Source organism: Phodopus roborovskii, unplaced genomic scaffold (assembly GCF_943737965.1).
Source record: "Phodopus roborovskii unplaced genomic scaffold, PHOROB, whole genome shotgun sequence".
Lineage (NCBI taxonomy): Eukaryota > Metazoa > Chordata > Mammalia > Rodentia > Cricetidae > Phodopus > Phodopus roborovskii.
In genome coordinates this window covers 24,449,993-24,474,503 of record NW_026126418.1, presented here as the reverse complement: position 1 = coordinate 24,474,503, position 24,511 = coordinate 24,449,993, and the positions used below count along the sequence as shown (strand labels likewise).

General features: G+C 37.5%; 1 protein-coding gene across 4 annotated transcripts in view; it reads right to left on the bottom strand.

Annotated features, from left to right (window-relative positions):
- Nckap1 (NCK associated protein 1) overlaps positions 1-23,654 on the bottom strand; it is a 78,652-nt gene extending 54,998 nt beyond the window's left edge. For 2 of the 4 annotated variants that reach the window (XM_051184381.1, XM_051184382.1), the window contains exons 1-3: positions 23,488-23,654; positions 12,496-12,513; positions 11,446-11,556 (exon numbers count right to left, since the gene is read on the bottom strand). In XM_051184381.1, coding sequence (XP_051040338.1) covers positions 11,446-11,556; positions 12,496-12,513; positions 23,488-23,595 — 237 coding nt within the window. In that variant the 5' untranslated portion in view covers positions 23,596-23,654. The remainder of the gene's footprint in view (positions 1-11,445; positions 11,557-12,495; positions 12,514-23,487) is intronic. The other 2 variants (XM_051184383.1, XM_051184384.1) reach the window with 1 other exon arrangement.
- Positions 23,655-24,511: the final 857 nt, after the last annotated feature.

Here is a 24,511-nt window from a genome sequence, read left to right as displayed (position 1 = left end):
AAATGATCCCATCCTTCAATTACACCTTTAGTTCATTAACTTTACTAAACACATCCGACTGACATAATTATTTTTTCTGGCTTTTTCAGTTCTATAAATTTGAATTCCAGTGTACAATACAGAAAAGTAAGCTCAGAAAACAAGATATGAAAAGCCAGATGTGGTAGTACACACCTTTAATCCTAGCACTCAGAGAGAGGCAGAGACAGGTAGATCTCTGTGAGTTTCAGACCAATCTGGTCTATATAGTGGCATCCAGGACAGTGAGGCCTATACAGAGAAACCCTGTCTCAAAAAGCTAAAAACAAATAAAAAGATATGAAGAGCATAATATGATTGCTATGGGATTTCTTAATCCCAATTTATTTCAATTGCACCAAGCTAATTATTAACAGTGCCTTCTTTTCCACCTCAATATCCTAATTTGAAGTTAATGACACGTCATACTCTTATAAATAAATCTGAAGTCTTATACAAACCTTCATTCCATGTCATTTTTATATAAATTTTATAAAATCACATTACTAATTTTAAAAAAAATTACATGTACTACCTACAAAATCCAAAACAAATCTTGCAAGTTAAATGCTTAATTAACAGCCAAGTGTCTTAAATGTGTTCTATTCTCAACTCCATTCTCCTTGTCAAAATAGAGCCCCACCTTAGTCTAAATTTCTCCTTTAATTTTTCCCAAGCACGTATTTCTAGGCTCTGTATTAGCTACAGTGACTATATTGGAAGTTCTAAGTGAATGAGTTTTTAATGTTCTCTACAATCTGGTCCCTTTACTTTTCCAGACTCAATCTCCCCTACATCCATTCACAGACTTTACAGTAAACAAATATTGCTATTTTCTATGCACAGTTCATGATTTCTAACTCGATTTCCCTACAGAGATAGCAAAACCTCACCATTTATATCCAAAGCCCACTATCGTAAACCACTCAGCATAAATGCTAACCCCATTTTCCAGAAACCAACCTTGCTAACATCCTCCCTAAATACAAACCGTTCCCTCCTGATGGGAGCCACTGCTTTCTAGCTTGTCCCTATTATCCTCATCAAGAGAGACAGCGCTCAAGACTCAAGGTTTTACCGATATAAGTAAGTATCGAACCCAAGTGTATTAAGTAAAGGATCATAATGCAGAGTGCCAGATGACATATTTGGGAAGAAATGCTTTTAGAAAGTTCATCTCCAATTGTGTAAACAAAAAAGGATAAGTGACTTAACAGTGCAAAGTCTGATATCTTTACCACATGAAAACTAATTTATATACTTAACCAAGGCAATTATATAAACTGGCACATGACAACACTGAATAGTGGCTAACACCTACAAAGTATGCATTAAGTGTTAGGGAGAATAATAATGAGGCCCCAGACCACTACTCCAAACAAACAAAATCTATTACATAAGTAATCCTAATGCTATTTATAATATTTGCTAAGTATGCACTGGGTGTCCAGCATTATTCCTGGTATTTTATAAGAATCACACAATTTCTACCTAGTAGTCACAATTATGCTCCCTATTTTAGTGAAAATAAACTTCATAAATTCATGCACAAAAGATGTCAAATAATATAATTCTCAGATTTCAACTACAAGGGGAAAAAAACCAGAAAGAATTACATTTAGTTTTCAAAGTCAATGATACACCTAAAAAACCATTAATGCCAGGTTCAAGGTTGGAGATTATTTAAAATGTATGTGGGCAATAATTATTGATGTACAGCAGAACATTAGAGGTTCTATCTGAACATCATGAATTCAACAATTTAAAATATTCATGTGACACATAAAAATATTTTAGCAAAATATTCATGTAATACTTCATTATGTTTTCTGGCTTGGTAACATTCTTAACATTAAAATAAGTAAAATGTGAAATAGTGCAAATATCAGTCACAGAAATTACACATCTTTACACTGAGTATCTTGCTGATTTAATCTCAGCTCAGACAGACAAAATTAAATGTGAACTGATATTTAGCATTTACTATTTCTCATTATTTTCTACAAAAGGCATTAGTAAATTACTGAAGGAACCAATACTCAGCAGGGCTAACTCACTAATCTTTAATACAAGAAACATGGCTAAAGGTTTTAATTAAGTATAGTTATCACCTTCTTTACTACTGAAGTTGCTATGTATAATTATTTTTTCTTGATATAGACCATTGTTCTCAAAGGGAGGGGGAAGTTTGGGTTTTGCAGTGACACACATCTAGAATTCCAGCAATCAGGAAGTTAAGGCAGGATTGAGAGTTCTAGCCTAGCCTCACCTAGTCTCAAAATTATGCCAAAAACAAAGCAAAACCAAACCAAGTTTTAAAGTCTAGTTTCAGGAAAACACTGTCCAGTGTCTTAGTGAGACTTCACACCAGATACACTTAATAAGAAAGTATTGAGATACCTTCTTAAACTGCCATAGCTCTCACTCAACTAGACTACTACAGTGGCTTTTAATGGTCTTTGGACTTGCATTCCTCATGCATCTTCACATAGCATTAGCATAGTGTACATCTGAAGGTACACACCACTTTACCTTGAAAAAAAGCAATTCTAATGAAGATCACACAATGTATTAACTCTGTGGAAAGAATAGTGAGAACTCTGTATTTCTGAAAATTTTATGTAAGTCTAATGTTATTTTATAAAAAAAAAGTTTTAAATTGCAGTAATCTCCTGGCATGATTAAAATACAATCTTACAGGCACCCAATGTTTTCTTTCTCAAATCTCACCCCACTATCAACAGCTGCCCACTGGCCTTGCTGCTTGTCACAAACCTCAGAACTCTAGCATCTGCTCTTAGTCATGGCTGGGATGTTCTTTGCTCACTTCTCTTCAGTGAAGACTATATTGTTGAAGGCTACTTATTTAAAGTACGCTTCCCTCCTAGTAGTCAATACAGAGGTCATGACTCCCTTAAGGGGGGTTAAATGGCCCTTTCACATGGGTCTAGTATAAAGTATTTACAGTATGATTCATAACAGTAGCAAAATTACAGTTATGAAGTAGCATCAAAAATAATTTTATGCTTGGGGTCACCACAACATGAGGAACTATATTATACAGAGCTGTAGTGTTAGGAGGGGTGAAAAGCACTGCTCTAAACCCTACCTTGCTTCTCATTGCTTTCTCCCACTTATCTCAAGAAGGAAGTGCATATTTATTCACTTTGTCACCTAACATGTCTATTTGAACTAAATTCTACAAGAACAAGAGGGTTTGTCTTCTCAGAGCTTCAGTATCTACAGTCTAAGTGCAGAATACACTATAAACAAGAGATCAATTATCCTCAAGTTTCTCAAAGTAAAAAATCACAAAGGAGGCCTTACTTTTTTGTGGCTAGAAAATGAACTCAAATCCTGGACTGCATTCATTTCCCAGGTGAGTGTAACTTAACATATACAGTGACTGATCCCTTCAATAAATCCCCAAAGGTAGGCAAAATATTTGAACATGCCATTCCAGAACAGGTAAGTATAAAAGAAAGAAGTAACTAAAAGGGATAGTACATGCATAAGGCCACTCCCAGCACTGGAGTTACAGACACACACTAGTGAAGGTAGGATATTAATGAGTTCAGTAGACCCAAGATAAATGATAAATGGGTGTTTTATTGGGGAACAACTTACACAGATAATATAAGGAACTGCCCCAGAGTTCCTGCGCCTGAAGATGCAGTCTCTGCCCTTCCGATGCAATCTGCCTGTGACCCAAGGAAGAGAGTCGCCCTGCACTTCTTTACCTTCCTGTCACATCTGTACCTAAAGCCACACCCAAAGGGGGATGGCCACTAACACAAATTCAATGGCAAGTCAAGATGCTACTAAACATACCATGCCCAGCTTTTACACATGTGGTTGCTTCAGACACAAACTTGAGCCACTGAGCCATCACCCTAGTTCCTGCCCTGCCCCTAAACTTTTAAGGTTTTTATTTCTCCCTGTCAATAATGTTTCCAAGGGAAAGTACCATTTAATGTACAATGTGTTCTTGGTACAATTATATTTAAGAAAACTCAACTAGCTAGGCCATAGCAGCAGAAAGCCCTCCTATGAATAAACTTAACTGATTATAGAATATCACTTACTTCTCAAGATTGTATTTTACATATTTTAGTATATTTATACTTATTAAGCCACCAACCCTATTTAGTTTAGAATATATCCATCCTCCCAAAACTGTTCCCTGTGCTTACTGGCAGGTAATCTAGGTTTGACTCTCAGCCCTGTGCAAATTATGATCTGCTTCCTGTCTTAATAAACCTCTCTTTTTCTAGACACTCCCTATAGAAAAGAATCAAACAGTATGCACAGCTTAGTTTATTTGACTTCGTCACTTACCATAATGTCCTTAATGTTTAGTAGAGGCATAAATATATATCAGTAGTGTTTTCCTTTGAGCTTCCAAAAATTTGGTTTGGAGTGGAGGAGTGTTAATCACATTCTGTTTATTCATGAATCAGTTAGTTGATGGACACCTGAACTGTTCCTAGTTTGGAATTGTGAATAATCAATGTTGCTATGAACATATCTAAGAAAGATATTTTTATTTTGTTTGAGAAAATTTGGATTACCTTCAATTAGAACTGCTTCCTTTCCTAGTTTTCAGCTGTGATTCAGACAGCCAAGGGAATGAAATTCGATCACTAAATAACATCATTATTTGTGAACAAATACTACAAAGTTATCAGACCTTGTGGGAGAAGCTGAGCAAAAGTATTAACAAAGGCTCTCTAAATGAGCTACCAAGTATAGTGAAGGCTGTGCGCATATGTAAGGCTTTCCCATGTTTGCTGCTGAAGTTAAATACACAGTTGAGAAGCCATTTCCACAACTATTTCTAGGTGGAAATTCAGAGATGGCGAGGAAACTATAGTCCCCACATTTGCTGCAAGCCACAGGGACTCACAGGAATGACAGGAAGGGGTAAGATCTTGTATTGTAGTACAAGAAAGACCATAGTAAGAAAGGCCATAGCTTTGAAGAGTCACAAGGATGGTGAGCCTGGTGGAGGAAATTAAAGATGGGCCTAAAACTCAGAACACCCATGAATTATCTGGGGTATATACTGACAAGACAGAATGATAGTTTCCTTAATTGGTGAGCCAAAAACCAAAAATATAAATTTATCTTTTAAGTTATCTTGGCTTCTTTTAATTGTTTTTGGACATCTATTGTTCTTGGAAAGCTTGGAGATATTAGATGACATCAGAGAGAGAATATATACACCTCCACCATATCTCTGAACTCAAGAGGCCCCTGATTATTCACCCTACCTTTAAAAAGAAGACTGATTTATTATGTATACAATGTTCTGCCTGCATATATAACTGCCAGCCAGAAGAGGGTAGCAGAACTCATTACAGATGGTTGTGAGCCACCATGTGGTTGCTGGAAATTGAACTCAGGACCTCTGGAAGAGCAACCATATTCTTAACCTGAGCCATCTCTCCAGCCCCATTCCCCTACCTTTATTTTTTTTTTTAACTGTCACCCATCATCATATCCTAATTCCTCTCTTAACTATCTTAATTTAAACGGTCCTTCATTACAATTATCTTTGGTCCTTCTCTTCCTCTTATAAGTGCCTGATGAAGCCTACAGTGAAAGAAAGCACACACATGCTGACTTGATAATTAATGGTAACTGAGTCAGAACACTATTTTAGTTTCTATTGTCAAGTCACTCTCCCTCTTTCCTCAATAGTTAACATACTTTCTCAAGTCTCCTAAAAATCCCCAACAATCAAAGCTCTCTTTGGTTCTTAGCTCACCCTAACTCTAGCCTGAGTTCCAGATTGTAATGTGCAATCTGTTGCCAGTGTCTCCATGCAGATTGCTACGGGACCCTCAAGCCTAACACATTAAGACTGAGCTTTTGTATACAACCTCCATTGAGTCCATAGTTCTTTTGTTTCATCTCCCAAGTAAATACTGGTGTTTAGAACCATCAGGTCTTCTTTCGTGTTATTTAAAAATAATATTGTTGCCTGAATTATTTCTACTGTACTGAAATTCTTTTAGTTTTTTAGAATTCATGTTCAATTTAGTTAAAACCAACATTCTATCAAGTTCCCATCAGGAAATATATACACTCATACTGAAGCCACAATGTATATAATATTGTATATCAAAGTAATTCCTTCTAAACCAACTAAACCAAAGTTTTGCTTGTTGACCTATATCTCCTAAACATCAGAGATTGTATCTTCTAGACCTCAGAGATTCAAAAATGAGTGAAAGGCTTGGTCAGTAAAGACACATATGCAAGGGAGAAACACTGGTTTGGTTTACTCCCCCTGTTAGAGAATGGAAGAAATAGCAAGTGGGGAGATTAGAAAACATGACAATCAATGTTTGGCTTATGATAGATAGTACTTGTTTCAAGAGATAACATATACCTGAATGAGGTAAGTCCATGAAACTGTGGAGTTGAAAACAAGCCCCAAATAAGGAGACTGATGTTTTATGAAAGTGAAAGGAGATTATAAAGATTATAGTTTAAACAACCAAGTTACATGATAATGGCTCAGGGCAGGAGACACAATAGAAGGGGAAAAAAGAATACTGTTCAATGTTAGAAAAAAATTTTGCTGTTCAAAGTCCAGTCTCTAACCACCATACTACTCTCATAATGAAAATCATGGTAAAACAATAAAAGCTCCTTAAGGACTGGTTAAGAAGGAATTCAAATGTCTTTATCATTCCCTTCTAACTCCTTTACACAGTGGGCATATCAAGGACAGTCCTATATCTATTCCAATACCACTACCATATCCACCAGCCTCATTATGTTTTTAAAGCTAGGAATGTTATTCTTTTACAAGGTTACTTTGAGAACCCCACAACAACCTTAATGAGAGCTGCATTAACTTTATTTTTTTAAAAAGCACTAGAATTTCTTTTTGTATCTTAAAGAGGTTTTGGGTCCTGACCTAAGTCCAAGGCAGCATTAGACAAGTGAAAGAAAGTTGGTACCAAATAGGCACGAGGGATTAAAAAACAAACTATTTAAAAATGTAAGTTTAAACAGGAAATAATTGTTGCATAGCCTCTTATAATATTGTGCTGCCCTAAGAAGTAACATCTATAACTTAAAATATTGTCCTTTGGTAGAAAATATGATTTTCACCTGGGAGATGGTGGAGCATGTCTTTAATCCCAGCACTTAGGAGGCAGAGACAAGTTGATGTCTGTGAGTTCAAGGCCAGCATGGCCTACATAGCAAGTTCCACGACAACCAGGGGTACAAAGAGAAACCCTATCTTGGAGAAAAATAAAAAAAGAAGAAGAAGAAGAAAAAAAAAAAATGATTTCACAGTATTTTGACAATTGCCTGTGTTCTGGCCCAGAATCCCTGTAACACCTTTGCTGCCCTCTCCTCACAACAATGTTCTTGTTCTTAGACCGTAAAATATATTCAACACATTTATGGCAGAGATTATTATTTTCCAATTACACTGGGAAATAAAATCAAAATATTACACACAAGTGACAATAGGAAAATTCTGTAATGACAGATTTTTCTTTATTACACTTTTGTTTGTTTGCATTTTGAAACATAGTTTCATGTTGCCCAGGCTGACTTGCTTGTAACTGAGAATGACCTTGAACTCCTGATCTCCCAGATTCTACCTCCTAAAACGTGGGATTACAGGGTAGTATTATTCCCTTATTTAAAAATGACAAAGTAGATTTTAGATGTAAATACAAAGAAAGAAACAGAAGAAAAAATGAAATTATTTGAAAAAATAGCAAGAATTTTTAAGTTGAACATGGACAATGTGGGGATTTAAAATCTTTCCTATTAAAAGTAGTATTACTTTAAATGGGTTTCTAATGCACTCCTACGATCATAACAGATCTTCAGGTATCTATGAAAAATATGGACGTCTTCACAATTGAACTTTCAAGATAATGAAAAATAATAGTTCAATAATTTGGATAGTTTGAAAATAAATGAAATATACCAAAATGTACAGCCCACAATATTGAAGGCAATATGAAGTGGCTTCTAAAATCACAAAACCTACCAGATTTCATTTCATCAGCTTACTTTGAAGTATATGAGGTATTTAGTTAAACACTACAGCTGAGGGAGGAGGCACCCCTCATTCTTTGGTACAGTTTTCCCCCTAAATCCAGAATTAAATAGACAGTATGTCCACAAAGGGTCCTGAATAAGAGGAAAAATGAAAATGAACGAGGCCGCCTTACATACCACCCTGCTGCCAACAGCAGTGCTTTCTTTGACATACCCCAGAAAGTTGTGCTCATAGCTTCGGACAGAGTTAAAAAGCTTAGAGACTGCTGCCAGATACTGAGGAAGGGACCAAAACCAGAAACACTTTTAGCTAAAATGTTGTAAGAGTAACCCTTTTCTTAAAGAATCTATTTGAAAAACTTCAAAAACATGTTTAATTTATACTAAAACAATCTCTATTCTTGAGTTTTTTTTTTTTTTTCTTAAGTGGAGGACAAGCATTATTTAAAACATGAATTAAAGTACAAATAGTGCCAATTGTGGGGTAAGCATAAGCATGCTCTGTGGCACAAAGACGAAAATCTGCCACTTCCTATCAACTCCAGGCACTGTTGCTCAATCTTTAAACTCTCATTAATTAATTAATTTTTGTTTTGAGACAAGGTTTCACTATATAGCCCTCAATGACCTGAAAAATCACTTGGTAGACCAGGCTGGCCTCAAACCCACAGATCCATCTGTCTCTGCCTATTGAGTGCTGCAATAAAATGTGTAGCCTTCATGAACTAATTTATGGAACTGAAAATAATTACAAAGCCCAACCTCTTCTTTTCTAATCTAAACTAGCTAGGAGTCTATCATCAATATTTTAGCAGATCCAGACCAAAACTGAGATAAGACCCCTCAAAAAGTCAATACATAATACAATGTATATTTAAAAGTGAACAAAAAACAGACAGCACAGAATAGCATATATAGAATAATTGTGAAAGCATATGACAACTGTACATACAGTCATAACAGTTAACATCATGCTATCAATTTTATAGGTTCAACACAAAAAAAATCACATATCACAGCAAATTTACTCATAAATGTATGCATTAAAAGCAAAGTATATACATATATACATATATATGCACATACATCACACACAAAAAATGTTCACAATACTATTATTCATGGTCAAGAAAAGTAAAAGCAATATGAACATCTATCAACTTATGAATGAATCCATAAAATACTTTTATATTCATAGTGGGATAATTTTCACAATAAAAAGAAATGAAGTGTAAAACCACTAGCATTTGGATAAACCTGGGAAGCATTGTACTGAATGGCAGAAGCCAGTCACAAAATATAACATATCATGATTATATTTACATAAGAGTTCTAGAGTAGGCACAGACACAGAAAATAGATCAGTGCTTGCCTAGGACTAGGAGGCTGGCAGGGAATCAGAGATCCTCAACGCTCAGCAAGCAGAATTTCTTCTGGGTGATTAACTGCTCTAAAATTTACCGAGTTGCTGAATGTATTAAAAACCAATAACAGTTTACTTCATGTGGGCCAGGCCAACAGTACAGTACCCGAGACTCGCAATTATTCTGTGAAGACACTAAAAATCTTAATCTGTACATTTAGGAGGTAAATTGTACACCATATGAAATATTTCTAAATAAAGTGTTTATCCAAGAATTCTAATTTCATACTTTTAACATTGAAAAAGGAAGAGAAACTATTAAAGAACAAAGGTCTGCAGAGCATTATTATTATAAGCAGTTTGTCAAGCATACTGAAAACAGTAAGAATTATTTATTGGCTTTTCCAGAAAATGTTTATTATTATGAAACAGTTAATATATATTATCTATCTAATCATCTCCTAATAAGATCTCACATTCAGTACATGTGCCATATGAAAATTATCATATGTTAAATTTAAAAGATTTTCCTGTCACACACTTTATTAGAAAGTATATACATAATGAAGTGACAGATTATCATTTGTCCTTTTGGATGAGTATTTAATCTCTCAGAAAGAAGAGCAAATTAATATTCATAGCTAATACCTTGCCCTTTTCATTGAGACTGAGACAGTCTCAATATGTAGTCCTGGGGTCCCAGACCTCCCTATTAGACTAATCTGGCCTGTCACTAAGAGCTGCCCGACTCTGCCCACAGGAGTGCACCACCACACCCAGCAGTTATGCAAATGTTTTACTATGCAATGCAAATGAACACATGCTTTCTATGTACTTTGTTTTAATTTTGGCTGTATGAAAATTACCAATGAAATAACATCATGCTGTTTTCTTGCTTTTAATTATCTACATTAAATAACTGTCTTTTTAAAATGTGTACTTTGAATAAAAATTTTACTATCAGGACCTCTTTGTATTCCTTTATACAATCAATTATAAAGTTCTAATACAATCTTTTGTAAAACCAAGATTTTTACCAACCCAAACTTCAAAAAAACAAAAAACAAAAAAAAACCCCAGACTTTAACAAAGTACTTAAAAAGCAGAAGAAACCCAAACCAAGACTTTTTTTTTTAAAAGCACCTGACTTACTTTTACTAATTCTAATACTTCTCTCCACATTAAAATGTTTTAAATATTAGCAACAAGGAAAATATAAATCTTCTATGATCACATATCATTTCAGGATAAAACGTGGCATGTATCTTTTAAAAAGATTTGAGACTGGAGCACTCATAAGCAAAAATTACTAGAATAAATTTTTATATTAAGCAAAAAAGAAAGCAAGGGTTGCAGTATGAGAATATCAAAGGAAAAATAAAAGCGGAATGGATAACTTGTTTCCAAGTCAATAAAACTTTTATAAATATGTTACAGTAAAACAAAATTTTAGAACTGGTTATTCATAAGATTACTATTAAAAACTGCCTCCCAAAAAACATACCAGAAAGACTGAATATGACCAAATTTTATAAGAGAAAAATTCCACATAGGAACTAATATAGGAAGAAAGACCCTAATAGCACAACCTCACTAACTTTAGAAATGCTTTTGGAAACCAAGAAAGTACCAGGGAAGCAACTACATCTTAAAAGTAAAAACAGCTGCTTACTAAAGCCATAAGCTCTATAACACCATTGCCAACCTCAAAAGAAAATTAATGATGAAAGGATAACAAGATGCCCCAAGCAACCACACACATTTGGGGTGCTATTTATCAATACATTAACTATTCTTGTTAGTTCAAAGAAAATAGTGTGTAAGAAATAAAGATGTAACATGTAGCTAGAAGGTTTTCTAGTGTCAGAGATATGAATACTGCCTTTAAAAGCATTTAAACAAGGTCTAAAATCTGTGCATCAAATGTTGCACATAGCGTTAGATGAATGGGAGATACAACACTCCACTGAACATTGCTCTTTTCATAGATGGGTGACGCCAAGTAAAAAATTGGGACAACTTACATTGTTGTTGCGCGTTTCTACAGCAGGAAACTTTCTGACTATGAATTTCACGGCAGATTCCAGGTTTTTGTCAATAAGGTAGGATGGTTTAGCCTTGGGGTCTCCACATGCCTAAAAAAACAACAGTAATGAAAAAGAGTGAAATGTATCTTCCTAAAATCAAGGAAGAATAGCAAATCTGAAATCAGAAATTAGAAAGATTTATTGTTTTTGGTGAGCAGGTGATAAAATGAACAGGCAAAGTGCAGGGATTGTCACAGCTGAAATATGCGATGGAGACAGTACAGAGATGTTCTTCTACTGAAAAAAACGCATGGAAAGTTTTAAAGCAGTTAGCGCAGAACAGCAGTGAAGGAAAAAGCTCAAACCTAAAAAAAGGAAAAGAAAATGAAAACCCTTTTTGGTTTGAGGTAGGTTTGTACTCATCTGAAGCTAATAAAGTATTACAAAATCAAATATTAAGTAAAGTCCTAGAAATATTTCTAAGTGTATAAAATGAAGGCTTATGCTTAAAAAATGTTTTTTCCAAAATGTTTTCCTCATTCACTGACAACATTTTAATACAAGAGTCCTAGTTCAGAAGAACTGGAAGCTGCTAACACTGAAGCTGCTAACACTGTACTCCTAAAGTGTGTTGCCTGCTTCTCCGGTCATCTGCATTACAACACTGTGTTCCCTCATACAGCAGCACCTCAAGCAATGCATCTGTGTCTGTCCTCTCTCTCAAGAGCAAGGGATACGGAAATGTCCCCATCTAACCACATCAGCAGTGCGAGCAAGTTATCATCAGTACCAGTATGACATACCTGCTTGTGTGAGAAGCTTTCTCTTAGGGAAATATTACAATCACATCACCCTTAATTTTTATTCCATTTTTAAAGCATATGCTATTACAGTAATGTCTGCCGTGTGTGAGGAGAAACAGTACTGTAACCTGACCTTCTAGTTTACTATGGCTATGTTGTGGATTACAGAAAGAGAAGTTATGAAACATGAGACTGATCTGAAAGCGGGCAAGCGGGCAGAGGGAAGGTGAAAAGCTTTGCAAACCTTCCAAACTTGTCCTTGCTGGGGAAGCATTGTAATAAAAAGAGAGAAAATTACGTGTAAACAATGATTGTCAAACTATGACATACTTTTCAGTAGAAAACTTATGCACTGAAGACTATGAATAACAATACAAAATGAGAATTGTATGGTGCTACAATTTATAAGGTACTTAAGTAGCAAGTTCTATTATACAATAGATTTATATAGTTTATACTATTCATATAGATTTAAATACTACCGTGTAAGTGTACAACCATGTCAGTATCTCAGGGGTCTTTCTAAACAAACTTAAAGTAACACTAGAAAGAAGGAAAAATAAAGACTACATGCAGCTATAAAAATAGGAGCAAAACCATCAGTGAAATTTTACATACCTTAAAAAGAAACGGTAGCCAAGAATAAAAATGAATTGTTACAGGATGAACTTTGTACTTCAGTTCAAATTGAAACTATTTATTAAATATCACCTAGCTTCCAATCCAAAGTATAAAATAAAGAAAGCCAATGAAACCATTTTTTATAAATGGAAATAGGAACGTAGTACCAATTCTCACTATAATTAGATCAAACAATTTTTTAAATTTAGAACTTAACCTTTAATGAGACTGATGAGGCTACTACGGAAATCTGTTTCTACATAATATTAGCATAGTCTGATTCCTCAGACTATAATTTCTTTGACTGGTCTTCTAGTTTGTTGGCTTTTTTTCAAGATATCATTCATATATAACATATAACATAATCTAGACTCACTGCCCTTTAACAATAGCTACAGATTAGCATTTTCTTATATAAAGCATGCCTAAGACAGTACAGAATCCTAAAGTGAATCAATATGTTGACCTTTCATGATACATATCTTTTATATTCTAATTATTTAAAACTCCAGGTTATTTAACAATATTGGCAGCTATCAATAAAAACAATACCTATTTCCAAAAATCACAAAAGAAATCTATATATAAACAGCTCTTGTTATACTGAAAACAAAGTAAAAAAGGAACTTCAGTTCGGGGGAGAAATAAAATTATCCATAACTTATTTTAGAAGTTACTGTTATTATTCTTTGCATGTTGCTCAGTGGGCATACATGAGAGCATCCCTGAGAAGTGACACCGATTTTGCTAAGCAGTTAGGCTCTGATTTCTACCACTTGCTAGCTCTGGGACCTCACATTTAGAACATTCCCTAGTCTCACTCAGTTCCTTCTTCTGTAAGAGGCAGAAGGGAGAGTACTTACCTCACAGTGTCATTATGAGGGTTTGAAGAGCCTAAGTAATCCATGTAAAGCATTTAACAAAGTGACTGGCATGTAAGTGCTCAAAAATGTACACCGTTATTAGAAATGGTTATAATAAATAAAGAGTATCAGTCACTTAAGCCGAAGTCTACAATGGAGACTGATCATTGGTAACGGTCTACATAATGATATCTAGAAGCAGCACATTTAGTGTAACTTCCTTAACTGTGAGTCCCTCTCTCAACCACATTGTTTCTCTCACTTACCCTAGGTCAACATGCTATATTTGTTTTACTTAGGGAAAGAATATAGATTTATATTTCTGGTGCTGAGGATTGAACTCGGGAATGCAAATATGCCAAGAACATATTCTACCATTATATCCCAACAGTTCAAGAACATGAGTTCTAAAATGGAATACTCATGTTCAAGTCCTGGTTAGGTAACATAATAGCTGTAAAACCATGAGTTAATGATTTCACCCTTCATTTCTTGGTGTCTTCTACTAAACTGGAGACAATAATTACAACTTATTCTAAAAAGTTCTGTATTTACTATACCAGTATGGTATGTTTGTGGGTGTGAAGAACTTACAGGTATATTTTACATACAAGGAACATTTAAAAAAAATAAACCTAATACAAACTCAAGGAATACACAAACATTCCATTCTACTTTTTTTTTAAAAAAAATCAACTTACCTAACATATTTACTTAATAAAAAAATATTTATAGGAGGAATAATCAGGAAAAAAAAGTACAAGAAAAACTAAACTATGAGCTGATTAAGTTACCCAGGTAAGATACACACTAGCAAGAGCTATAACTCAGTTATGGTTTTCACATAACAGTACCACAGTAGAAAAACTTAACTGACCAGAAATCTTTCTATAAAGATTAATTTTCCCCACTACTGTTTTTGAACAGAAATTGTCAACATATTTGAAAGCATCTCATGCTATCAAATTTGTAATTAACCCTTCTGATTGGTCATCTTAGAAGTAGAGTTTTTTATATATACATATATAAATATACATACATATGTGTGTGTATGTGTGTGTGTGTGTATATATATATATATATATATATATATATATCTTACAAACATCATCACTACACTTAGCTACTAAAACTATCTGTACTAATATATCCAGAAAGGCTCATAACAAAGACTGAATCTAAACACGTTAATAAATAGGGTAGGTAAAATGCCTATCTCAATGCCAAGAACTTAAATATTTAATGAGCTCTAAATCACATCTTCTCACTTTTAAAGTAAAACTTTCAACCTATGTGGAATTCCAATTTTACATTCATATTGCTAATACAACATCTATAAGTTAATGTTCTCACAAAACCAAAATCTAATGTTATCATCAGGAACAGATTTCCAGAAAACATGTATAATTTAAGTCACAAAATAAATGCCTTTGACTAGAAACACCAAGAATAGACCTGGTAGAATTTTTTCCCCAGTAATCTACAATTGAAATCCTTTTCAGTCCTTTGCGTAAGTGTTTACAGCTAAGATTACATACCATAGCTTAATTTTACATGCTTACAGCTACATGATTTTCCAAGAAGTCACCAAAATTAAAAACAAAAAATGCACTCTCAAAGTCCTACTACCTATTCATAAAAGATTATTAACAAAACTCAAGAAACAGCAACACAATCAAAAATAAGAGAATAGAAGCAACATTACTGGGGTAATTCTTGTATTCAAAGGCAGCCATGCATTAGAGATTACCTGAACAGAGGAACTTCAGAGAAACATAGTAGCCTAGTCAAGGATTTAGTCACTAACTAGCATGACACAAATACAAACCTGTAACTGAATATCTCAATACCAGAAGGTATATCTCTAGGAGGTCTCCAAGGTGATATATAAAAATACTCCATTTTGTTTATGATCTAACAAATACAGCTTTCCTGAAGATCAGAGTGCAAAGTCAGTCACACTAGTTAGCCATAGAGTCTAAGCAGGGTGGCACACACCTTTTAATTACAGCACTGAGGAGATAGAGGCAGATGGGTCTCTTGTTAGTTCAAGGCCATCCTGAGCTACCAAAAAAAAATTGGTCCACTCTAAAACAGTGCTCACACAAAGGTGATCTCAACACTTGAAGTGACATGCCTTTAATCCTGGCACTAAGGAGGTGGAGACAGGAAGTGATATGTCTGGACAGAGAGAGGAATACAAGGCAGGAGAAGACAGGAGCTCATGGCAGTTTGAGGAGCAATCAGTCTGAGGACAGGATCATCATCCCTTCAGTCTGAGCATTGGTAGAGGTGAGAATTCTCTAGTGGCTGGCCAGTTTGCTTCTCTGTCCTTTCAGCTTTAACTCCAAGGCCAAGTTTTTATTATTAAGACTAAAGAGAATTCATGCCACAACATTCTTACCATAATTCAGCTGCTCAAAACTGACTGATTTGATAAGCTTTATAAAAATATAGCAGTCTTGAACTGAAGAATCACTGGTTACTATTCCATTTTTTTTCCTCCTGTATCTCCTATATTTTAGTCAGACAATCTACTTGAAACTAATACTTTCCCTGAGTTTGAGTAGGAAAACAAGAAATAACTTCATTAATAGTTTAGGCTAAGAGGCCAAGAGAAAAGTGTATCAAAATTATTAGATGTGCTTTCAAATCATGTGATTTTATTAATAATTCTAGCTCTTAAAGTTAGTAATTGTAGATCTGAATAAAGATAAAGAAACTTTAATTTCTGTTCTCCAAGACAAATCTTGGGAAAATAATGATCTAAGAGGATCAAACCATTACCTCCTTCAAAATCATTCACTAAAATTTTTTCTAATTCTGGGTTGGAGAGAGGCTTAGCAGTTAAAAGCACTTCCTGCTCTTGTCAAGTACTCTGGTTTGAGTTCCAGACATACGTGGTAGTTTACAACCACCCATAACTCCAATTCCAGGGGGTCCAAAGCCCTCTTCTGACTTCCTTAGACACCAAGCATACACATGGTACAGATATATACTTGTTATGAAACAAAGGTTTATTTAGGTTTTATACACTGATATAGTTGTTCCCAATGTTAATTAGATCTTTAAAGACTACTGCAGAATACACTTCTGCAATTGCTCTGTATGAACACTAACTAGATGTCAAGTAGAGAAAAAGGTACTTAAGCAATGTTTCTAAAGGTGGAACAGAGCTGAAGTTAATGGGAGGGATGTATTCTGTTCGAAGATCCCAAAACAGATAACAGCAGCCAACATTTATTCTGTTTATTCCCCTTTTAAAGCTTGGGGGGTGGGAGGAGGAGAGAGAGTATGTTAACTGCAGGTTATCTGTAGAGGCTAAAGGAAGATGTCAGATCCTCTAAAGTTGGAGTTACATGTATCTGTGAACCTGAAGAACCAAACTCAAGTCCTCTGGAAGAGCAGTAAGAACCCTTAATCAGTGAGCCATCTCTCCAAGCCCATTTATCCCTTAATACCGCACTGTACTAATATTTGACTTAATTCTCCAACTATGAGGTTAGTAACAGTATTGCACCCTGTGGGAGAACTGGAATATCTCTTAAGATTCCAAGGCTAGACAGAAATCAGTAATACTGAGGACTGGAGATACAGAGCAGTGGTAGAGTGCTAGCCTAGAACCAGCAGGGCCGGTAAGGCTTTAAAAAGGCAAAAGATACAGGTCGGAATCTAACAGGCCCTGAGGGAAGGTACATACCATGAAGACATTTTGCATTTAAAGGACAGCCCTGAGCAACCTTCCAAAATGTTGTTATAACCTAGCTGACAAACTGAGTCCTGACAATAACAGCTGTGGGAGGAAGAAACCATGGGCAGTAAGGACTGAACCACTGTTTTCTTACAGCAGAGCTTCTTAACATCACAACTACTTTCTGACTCATGTGCTTGGGGGGGGAAAAAAAAAGATAATTCAATTGTAAGAACTACTAATCTCACTTTATAAATTATAGCCAAGAAGGAAGGACAAATAATTTGTTCACAGTGAAAACAGATTAGTATTAAAGCTTCACCTAGAATGTGACTCTCAACCCATAAAATGTCATGAGACTTGGAAAAAGAAAATTTAAGTACAGGGAAGTATAGTTTGTTTGCCTGTTTAAAAAAAACAAACAAACAAAAAAAACAGTTGGCTAGATGGCCCAGCTGTTAAAGACTTGTCACCCTGTCTGATGACCAGAGTCAATCCCCAATACCCACATGATGGAAGAAAAGAACAACTTCCCCCAAGTGGTCCTCTGATCACTGGGGTGTACGTACACACACACACACACACACACACACACACACACACACACACACAAATACCAGCACAGGTATTTTATAACATAGTTTGTATTTTTATTCTACTGAACATAAGTTGTGGAATTTAATCTTTGTTAGTTCTTGCCTGTGCACTGTGGGCATGCCTGGTGCCACCAGAGGCCAGAAAAGGGTGTCAGATCCCTTGAAACTGAAGTTAAGGACAGTTGTAAAGGACCATGTGAGTTCTGGGAATCAAACTCTGATCCTCTGGAAGAGCAGCCAGTGTTTGTAAGTGCTGAGCCATCTCTATAGCTCAGAAAGTTTCATTTTTTTATTAATTTATTTAGTTTGTGTGAATGGGGTGTGCAGAGAGGGAGATGTGGAAAGGGACATGCTCTTGGCTGCCATGGAGCACATGTAGAGGTCAGAGGACAGCTTTTCAGAGTTAATTCTGTCCTTCCACTACGTGGCTCTTAATTATTCTCCGGTCATCATGCCCAGCAGAAGTGTTTTTACTCACTGAGCCATCTCACTGCTTCTTAAATTTTCCTTGTATGTTCTTCAGAAACCTGACTCTAGATAAATCCAATTCAATTTCTTAAACATCTAAAAGAAACACGCAATTAATAGTTACATGCCAATAACTTTACAGAAATGTACAAGTAGAGGAATAATTTTCCTTTTTACTGTGGATTACTTGTGATGAAATTTGTATGAAAAGATCATTTTCATCATGTCAGAGCATCAGTGAGTATTAATGGAGATTTCTGTTTGGTTTTGTATAATGTATTAAAAAGAGAGATAACTTTAAACTAGCAATTTAAAATTTTAACTCAAATTTCTTCGGTAAAATATATTTTATGTCAACTTTGCATGTTAAGTTTATTTTCTTTTGCAATTGTCTTTACATGGGTTGACTGTAGGTGTGTGCACATGTACATTCATGTAGAGGGCAAAGGTCAGCATTGGTATCATTCCACAGGAGTTACCTAACCTTTTTGGAGAAGTGGGGGTCTCTCACTGGGACCTGGGGCTGGCTCATTTTGCTGATTCGATGAGGCTGGCTGATTACTCAGCAAGCTCTAAGAATCTACTTGTCGCTATCTTGATAGAGCTGGGATTACAAATATGGAATGTTAGGTCAGTACTGGGGACCTTACTCATACTGTTTATGCTTGTGTGGCAAGCCCTTCCCTAGCTGAGCTGTCTCCTCAGCTCTCTATGGTTACTGTTAAGATTCAATCTCTGATGCATTACAATGTGTACAAGATGAAAGAACTAACCACATAAGTAAAACTAACAGAAGTAGGTCATTTTGCTTAAAGAGGAAATTAGAAAAACAGTGAAATAAATCTTTTCTTCTGCAATTTTCATTTTAGATTTTTATTTTCAAAGACAAAAAGGGCCACTGGAAATTTAGCTTGGTGTCAGAACACTTCTAGTAAGACTGCCTCAAAGATTTGTTTTCTAGCACAGTCTAGGGTATGAAATTACAAATCATAACTTTGTACACTGAAAATCTATGTAAACAGCAATAAAAGAAATACAATTAGGAATAGATTGGCCTAAGTTTGTTTCATTAATAGTACTCAAACTAAGTGTGTTTAATTAATAGCTTAATTTATAGTAATCACACACCTAAGATTTTTTTTTTGCTGTTTTCAATATCACATTTGCTAGTGAATATAGTTAAATTCTTAAGATTGTAAGAATTCATACTGTTACTAAGAATTTAACAATACTCTGGGCTTTGGTAAAATGTATACTTAAACAATGAAACTATTCCCTATTTGAGCATAGTATTGCAGTATTTTATTAATTATATCAAACCTCATAAAATCTTAAATTGTTAATGTGTAAATAGATTTGTGTATCTGAAAATTTCAAATAATCTCTTAAAAGAATCTTGAAAATACTTCCTTATAAGCTAACCTTTTAGGTAGTCACAATGCTGAGAGGGTTTCCCTGTGGTGATATGTGGTGATATTTTGTTTATGCTCTAACAAATAAACCTTGCCTGAAGATCAGAATGCAAAGCTAGTCACAGCCATAGAGGCCAGGCATTGGTGGTATATACCTTTAATCCCAACAGACACACTAGTTAGCCATAGATGCTGGGTGGTGGTGCAAGCCTTTAATCCCAGCACTAGAGAGGAATAAAAAACAGGAGCTCAGGGTCTCAGACTGTATTCACTCTGCAGTCTAGGCCGTTCGAGGAGCAGTGCAGTTTGGAGATGCAACCAGAGTACATGATCGTCCCTTCCTACTGAGCATTGGTAGAGGCGAGAACTCTCTAATGGCTGGACTCTTTGCTCCTTTGGTCTTCAGCTTGAATCCCAATATCTGTCTCTGGGTTCTTATTATTCATGCCACAGTGATGTTTTGTTTATGATCTAACAAATAAAGCTAGCCTGAAGATCAGAGTGCAAATCCAGCCACACTAATTAGTCATAGAGGCCAGGCAGTGGTGACACACAGAGGCAGATCTCCTTTAGTTCAAGGCCATCCTGAGATAAACAATACTGATCCAGTCTAAAAGAAAAACAGAGCTCACACAAAGGTGATATCAGCACTTGGGGTCCCAGGCATTTAACTCCAGCACTAGAGAGGAACATAAGGTGTGAAGAGACAGGAGATCAGTGCAGTCTGAGGAACAGTGCAGTCTGTAGATGTAGTCTGAGGACAGGATCACCCTTTTGGTCTGAGCATTTGTACAGACTGAGAACTCTAGTGTCTGGCCACTTTGCTTCTCTGATCTTCAGCTTTAATCCCAATATCAATACCAATTAGAATTCATGCTACACTTCCCCCCATTGCATTTAGTCACCATCTATTCAATGTCTTCTCTAGCATTAGAGAAACAGGTATATTAAATCCAGCATCATATCTTGATTAAAGAGATGTGTAGCTAGTCAAATGCAGAGTATAAGTAGGATTGTGGGAGACTCGAGACTCTAAAGATTTTAGACTGGGAAAGATAGGAAGATGGATAGGAACATTTGTGCCAGGTTTTGAAATATGAGTAGGAGCTGACAACTATTTTAACTCCAGTTCCAGAGTCTCTAACACCTTCTTCTGGTCTCTGTGGGCATCAGACACACAAATGGTACAGAAATATATGGAGGCAAAACACTCATACATACAAAACTTAAAATCTAAAAGACAAAAATAAATATAAAGATTATGTGACTTATATTGCCATAAGAATACAGACAACATGAACATTATAAACAATGATGAGCAGATCTTACTTCTTTGGCAAGATATTTGAATAAATGTTTCAATCCTTAGCCAACTGGGTATAGAAAAGCAGCTGATAGACAGGCAAATCCATAGGCTAAAAGATTCAAATTCTATTAAATGGGCCAGCAACATGGTTCAGAGTGTAAAGGCACTTACAGCTACACCTGATTACCATATCCTATCCCAGAAATCCCCCGAGGTAGAAGGAGAGAACAGACTCTCCCAAGTTATCCACTAACCTCCAAGCACCTGATTGCTTCCTTACTCTCTTTCTTCCTGTCACAAAATAAACAGCAGATGCATTTAACACACACACACACACACACACACACACACACACACACACACACACACAATTTCATCGAGCACTAATCAAAGCCTATGTGCTATGTAATGTCCTAAGTATTAGTCTTCAAAATGAATTACTCTTCTCAGAAGAAATTCATAAGCCAAGTAGGCAAAATATTTCAAGAAACTAACTACATGTAAGTGCTGAAATATACACATTTCAGTAACTCAAAATGCTTGACAATTAGATATAATGACTGCATTCACTTAATTCCCATTTTAGTAGTCAACACAAGAGCCTGAGGTTTCTCAAAACAGGAAGTGAAAAACACTTTGCAAAAAGGCCACAGACTGTAATTATAAGTTTAAATGTTTAGAATTCCATTTACTATTACCCATGAGAATGAAGTATTCAAGTCTGTTTATATTTATTCTATAAAAATGTTTAGAGAATTGACTGCATTAAAGAAAGTATTTTGCTCAACCACCCAAATCACTTCTGATGTTACTCTCACTTCCTCTTCTAGAAACCATCATAACCATTTCCTTTAACCACAATACCGCAGGTCTGGTAACTTTTAGTAACATTTGACTTGCTGGGTTTTTTTTTTTTTTTTTTTTTTTTTTTTAAGAAAACGAAGTCCACATAGAACTTAGACTTCCAAGATTCTTAAGTGGTGAAATCCAAAAGTCGATTGTCATCAATACGACTAATACTACCTAAAATTAAATTTTTCCAAACCCTATAAAGTTGTAGTCAAGGGAAGAATGAAGAGGACTTTGTCATGTCACAGACTGAATAGGTACATCCTTTAGAGTGTGCTGGGTTTAGAGCAACCATTCATTGAAACCAACTGAGTAAGCAGAACACAGACAGCATCCTTTCCCAGTGTTTAATATTACTAACTTAAAGCAGTGTGCTTCAGAATCAGCATCTAATTCAAACTGGAGGGTTAAAACAAGTTTATACTCGAATGCTTTGACTTCAATTTTTAAAGGAATCTTCAGCAATACTCAAAAACAACCTATATACTTCACTGCTATAGTCAAAGGGCACTATTTCACGTTATATCCTTTTAAAACGGGATTATGAAAAATTTGACACATACATACAAACCCACAAGGAGGTAGATGTATAGACTGTACCAAAAGCAAACTTTTTCTCTACGAAATTCACGGAGGCTTATCAAAGCTGTCTAAAAACAAACGGATTTGGGGTTGTTTCCCTCTAAGGTAAATTAATGGCATCCCCTCTCATTTTTATATCTACTTTTCGTAACTTCAATACTGTCTTCCACTCCCCAACCTGAAAGCATACAGATTCCCAATAGGTCCACTGGCTAGTTACTCAAATCCTCGTATATGTTTCGAAGGGAATTGCAAAGGGAACAGATTTGTTTTTATTTTGTATAAAATTGTACTTTAAGGAATGGTGCCTTGGTGCTCCTCAGATAGAGTTGGGAAAACTAAAATGAGGAGGAGTAGAGAGGAAAGGTTGTTATTCCTGTTCTAGTGACTCACAGTCTACAAGTATTTCAAACGAAAACCGGTTCCACCCTCACTTCCCCCTCCTGTCCATCTTCAAAATGGAATTATCCTAAACGTCAACATGCTGGAGCTGGGGGTGGGGGGAGAGGGGGCTTATTCAGCGACCCAAATATCAAGTGGCCAAGTGGGGAGCGGAGCGAGGGTCGCTCGCCACATTCCCACACTCCCTCGCCAGGAAACCGGGCTCGTTCGCCGCCACAGCCCGGGAAGGCCGCGCGCTCTCCCTTCCCGCAAACCAACGCGCCGCGGCAGCCATGCGCGGCCCGGCCGGTTCCTGCCGCCGGGAGCCGGGAAATGGCTCCTGCCTGCCAGCCCCGCGGCTCACTCTAGGCCGCGGCGCATCCCGGAGGCCCCGCGCGAGCAGGCCGAGCTCGCGCCCGCGGCCTTCCCCCGCCGCACCCCGCCCGGCCTCACCGGCCCGTGCGCACCTTCTTGATGTTGTAGAGGCGCGTGAGCATGCCGACGCCCCGGTCGTTGAGGATGGTGAGCTTCTCCGCCAGCTTCTGCTGACTGGGCTGCAGCACGGAGCGCGACATGGTGCGGCCGCCGCCGCCGCCGGGCGCGCAACTCCGCGGCTCGCCGCCTCCCTCAGGCCCTCCCGCCCGCCCGCCCGCGACCTCCGCCTCAGCGCGGCGCGCCCATGCCGCGCGCCCACCCGCGCCGTGACACAGCAGCCGCGGCGCTCGCTTCCGCCCGCCGCCCTTCCGCCTCCACCCGCGGCGCTCTCCACCCCAGTCGTCCCCCCACCCCCACCCGGGCCGCCTTTCCCGGCTCCTCCGCTAGGTGTGGTGGTGGCGGTGGCGGCGGCGGCGGCGGCGGCTGAGAACGAGGCGGCTTCCCGTAGCCCGGACCGGCGCTCGGTCACCTGATCGGCCGCGCCGGCGCCCCCGCGAGGCCGCCGGGAGAACTGCGGCCCGCGCCCGTGCGCCCCGCCCGGCCTCGGCTCCCGGGACCCCAGGCCGCCTTCCTCGACTTCCCCCGAAGTTGCCTCGGCTCCCTCCACCCCACCCCACCCCACCCCCGGGGCCCGCAGCGGCGTGGGGGCGGGGAACGTGCGCTTCGGGAGACCTTGGTCCCGAGGCCCGGCTGGAGGCGACTCGGAGCGCGTTTTCCTCCCACGCCTTGACAGACGCTCCCGGGAGAACGCGGCAGATGTGTGCTCCGGTCGGTCGGCCGGCCGGTATCGGTCGCCCCGCCGCGCTCCCCGCTCCCGCCTCCGGCCGGCTTCAGAGGAAGGAGGTCGGAAGTGAGGGCAGCTCGAGTTCCTGAGATTATCAGAATAGAGAATTATCAAGGAGCAGCACCCATCCGGAAGACACACGAATAGGCTCTGGCGTGTGGTAGGCACAAAAAAAAAAAAAAAAAAAAAAAAAGAGTAAATGTTTGCTCGGTTAAGGAGGGGTTCGCTCCCGGCCTCCTCCTCAAGCCCCAGTCCTTTCTGGAAGCAGTTCC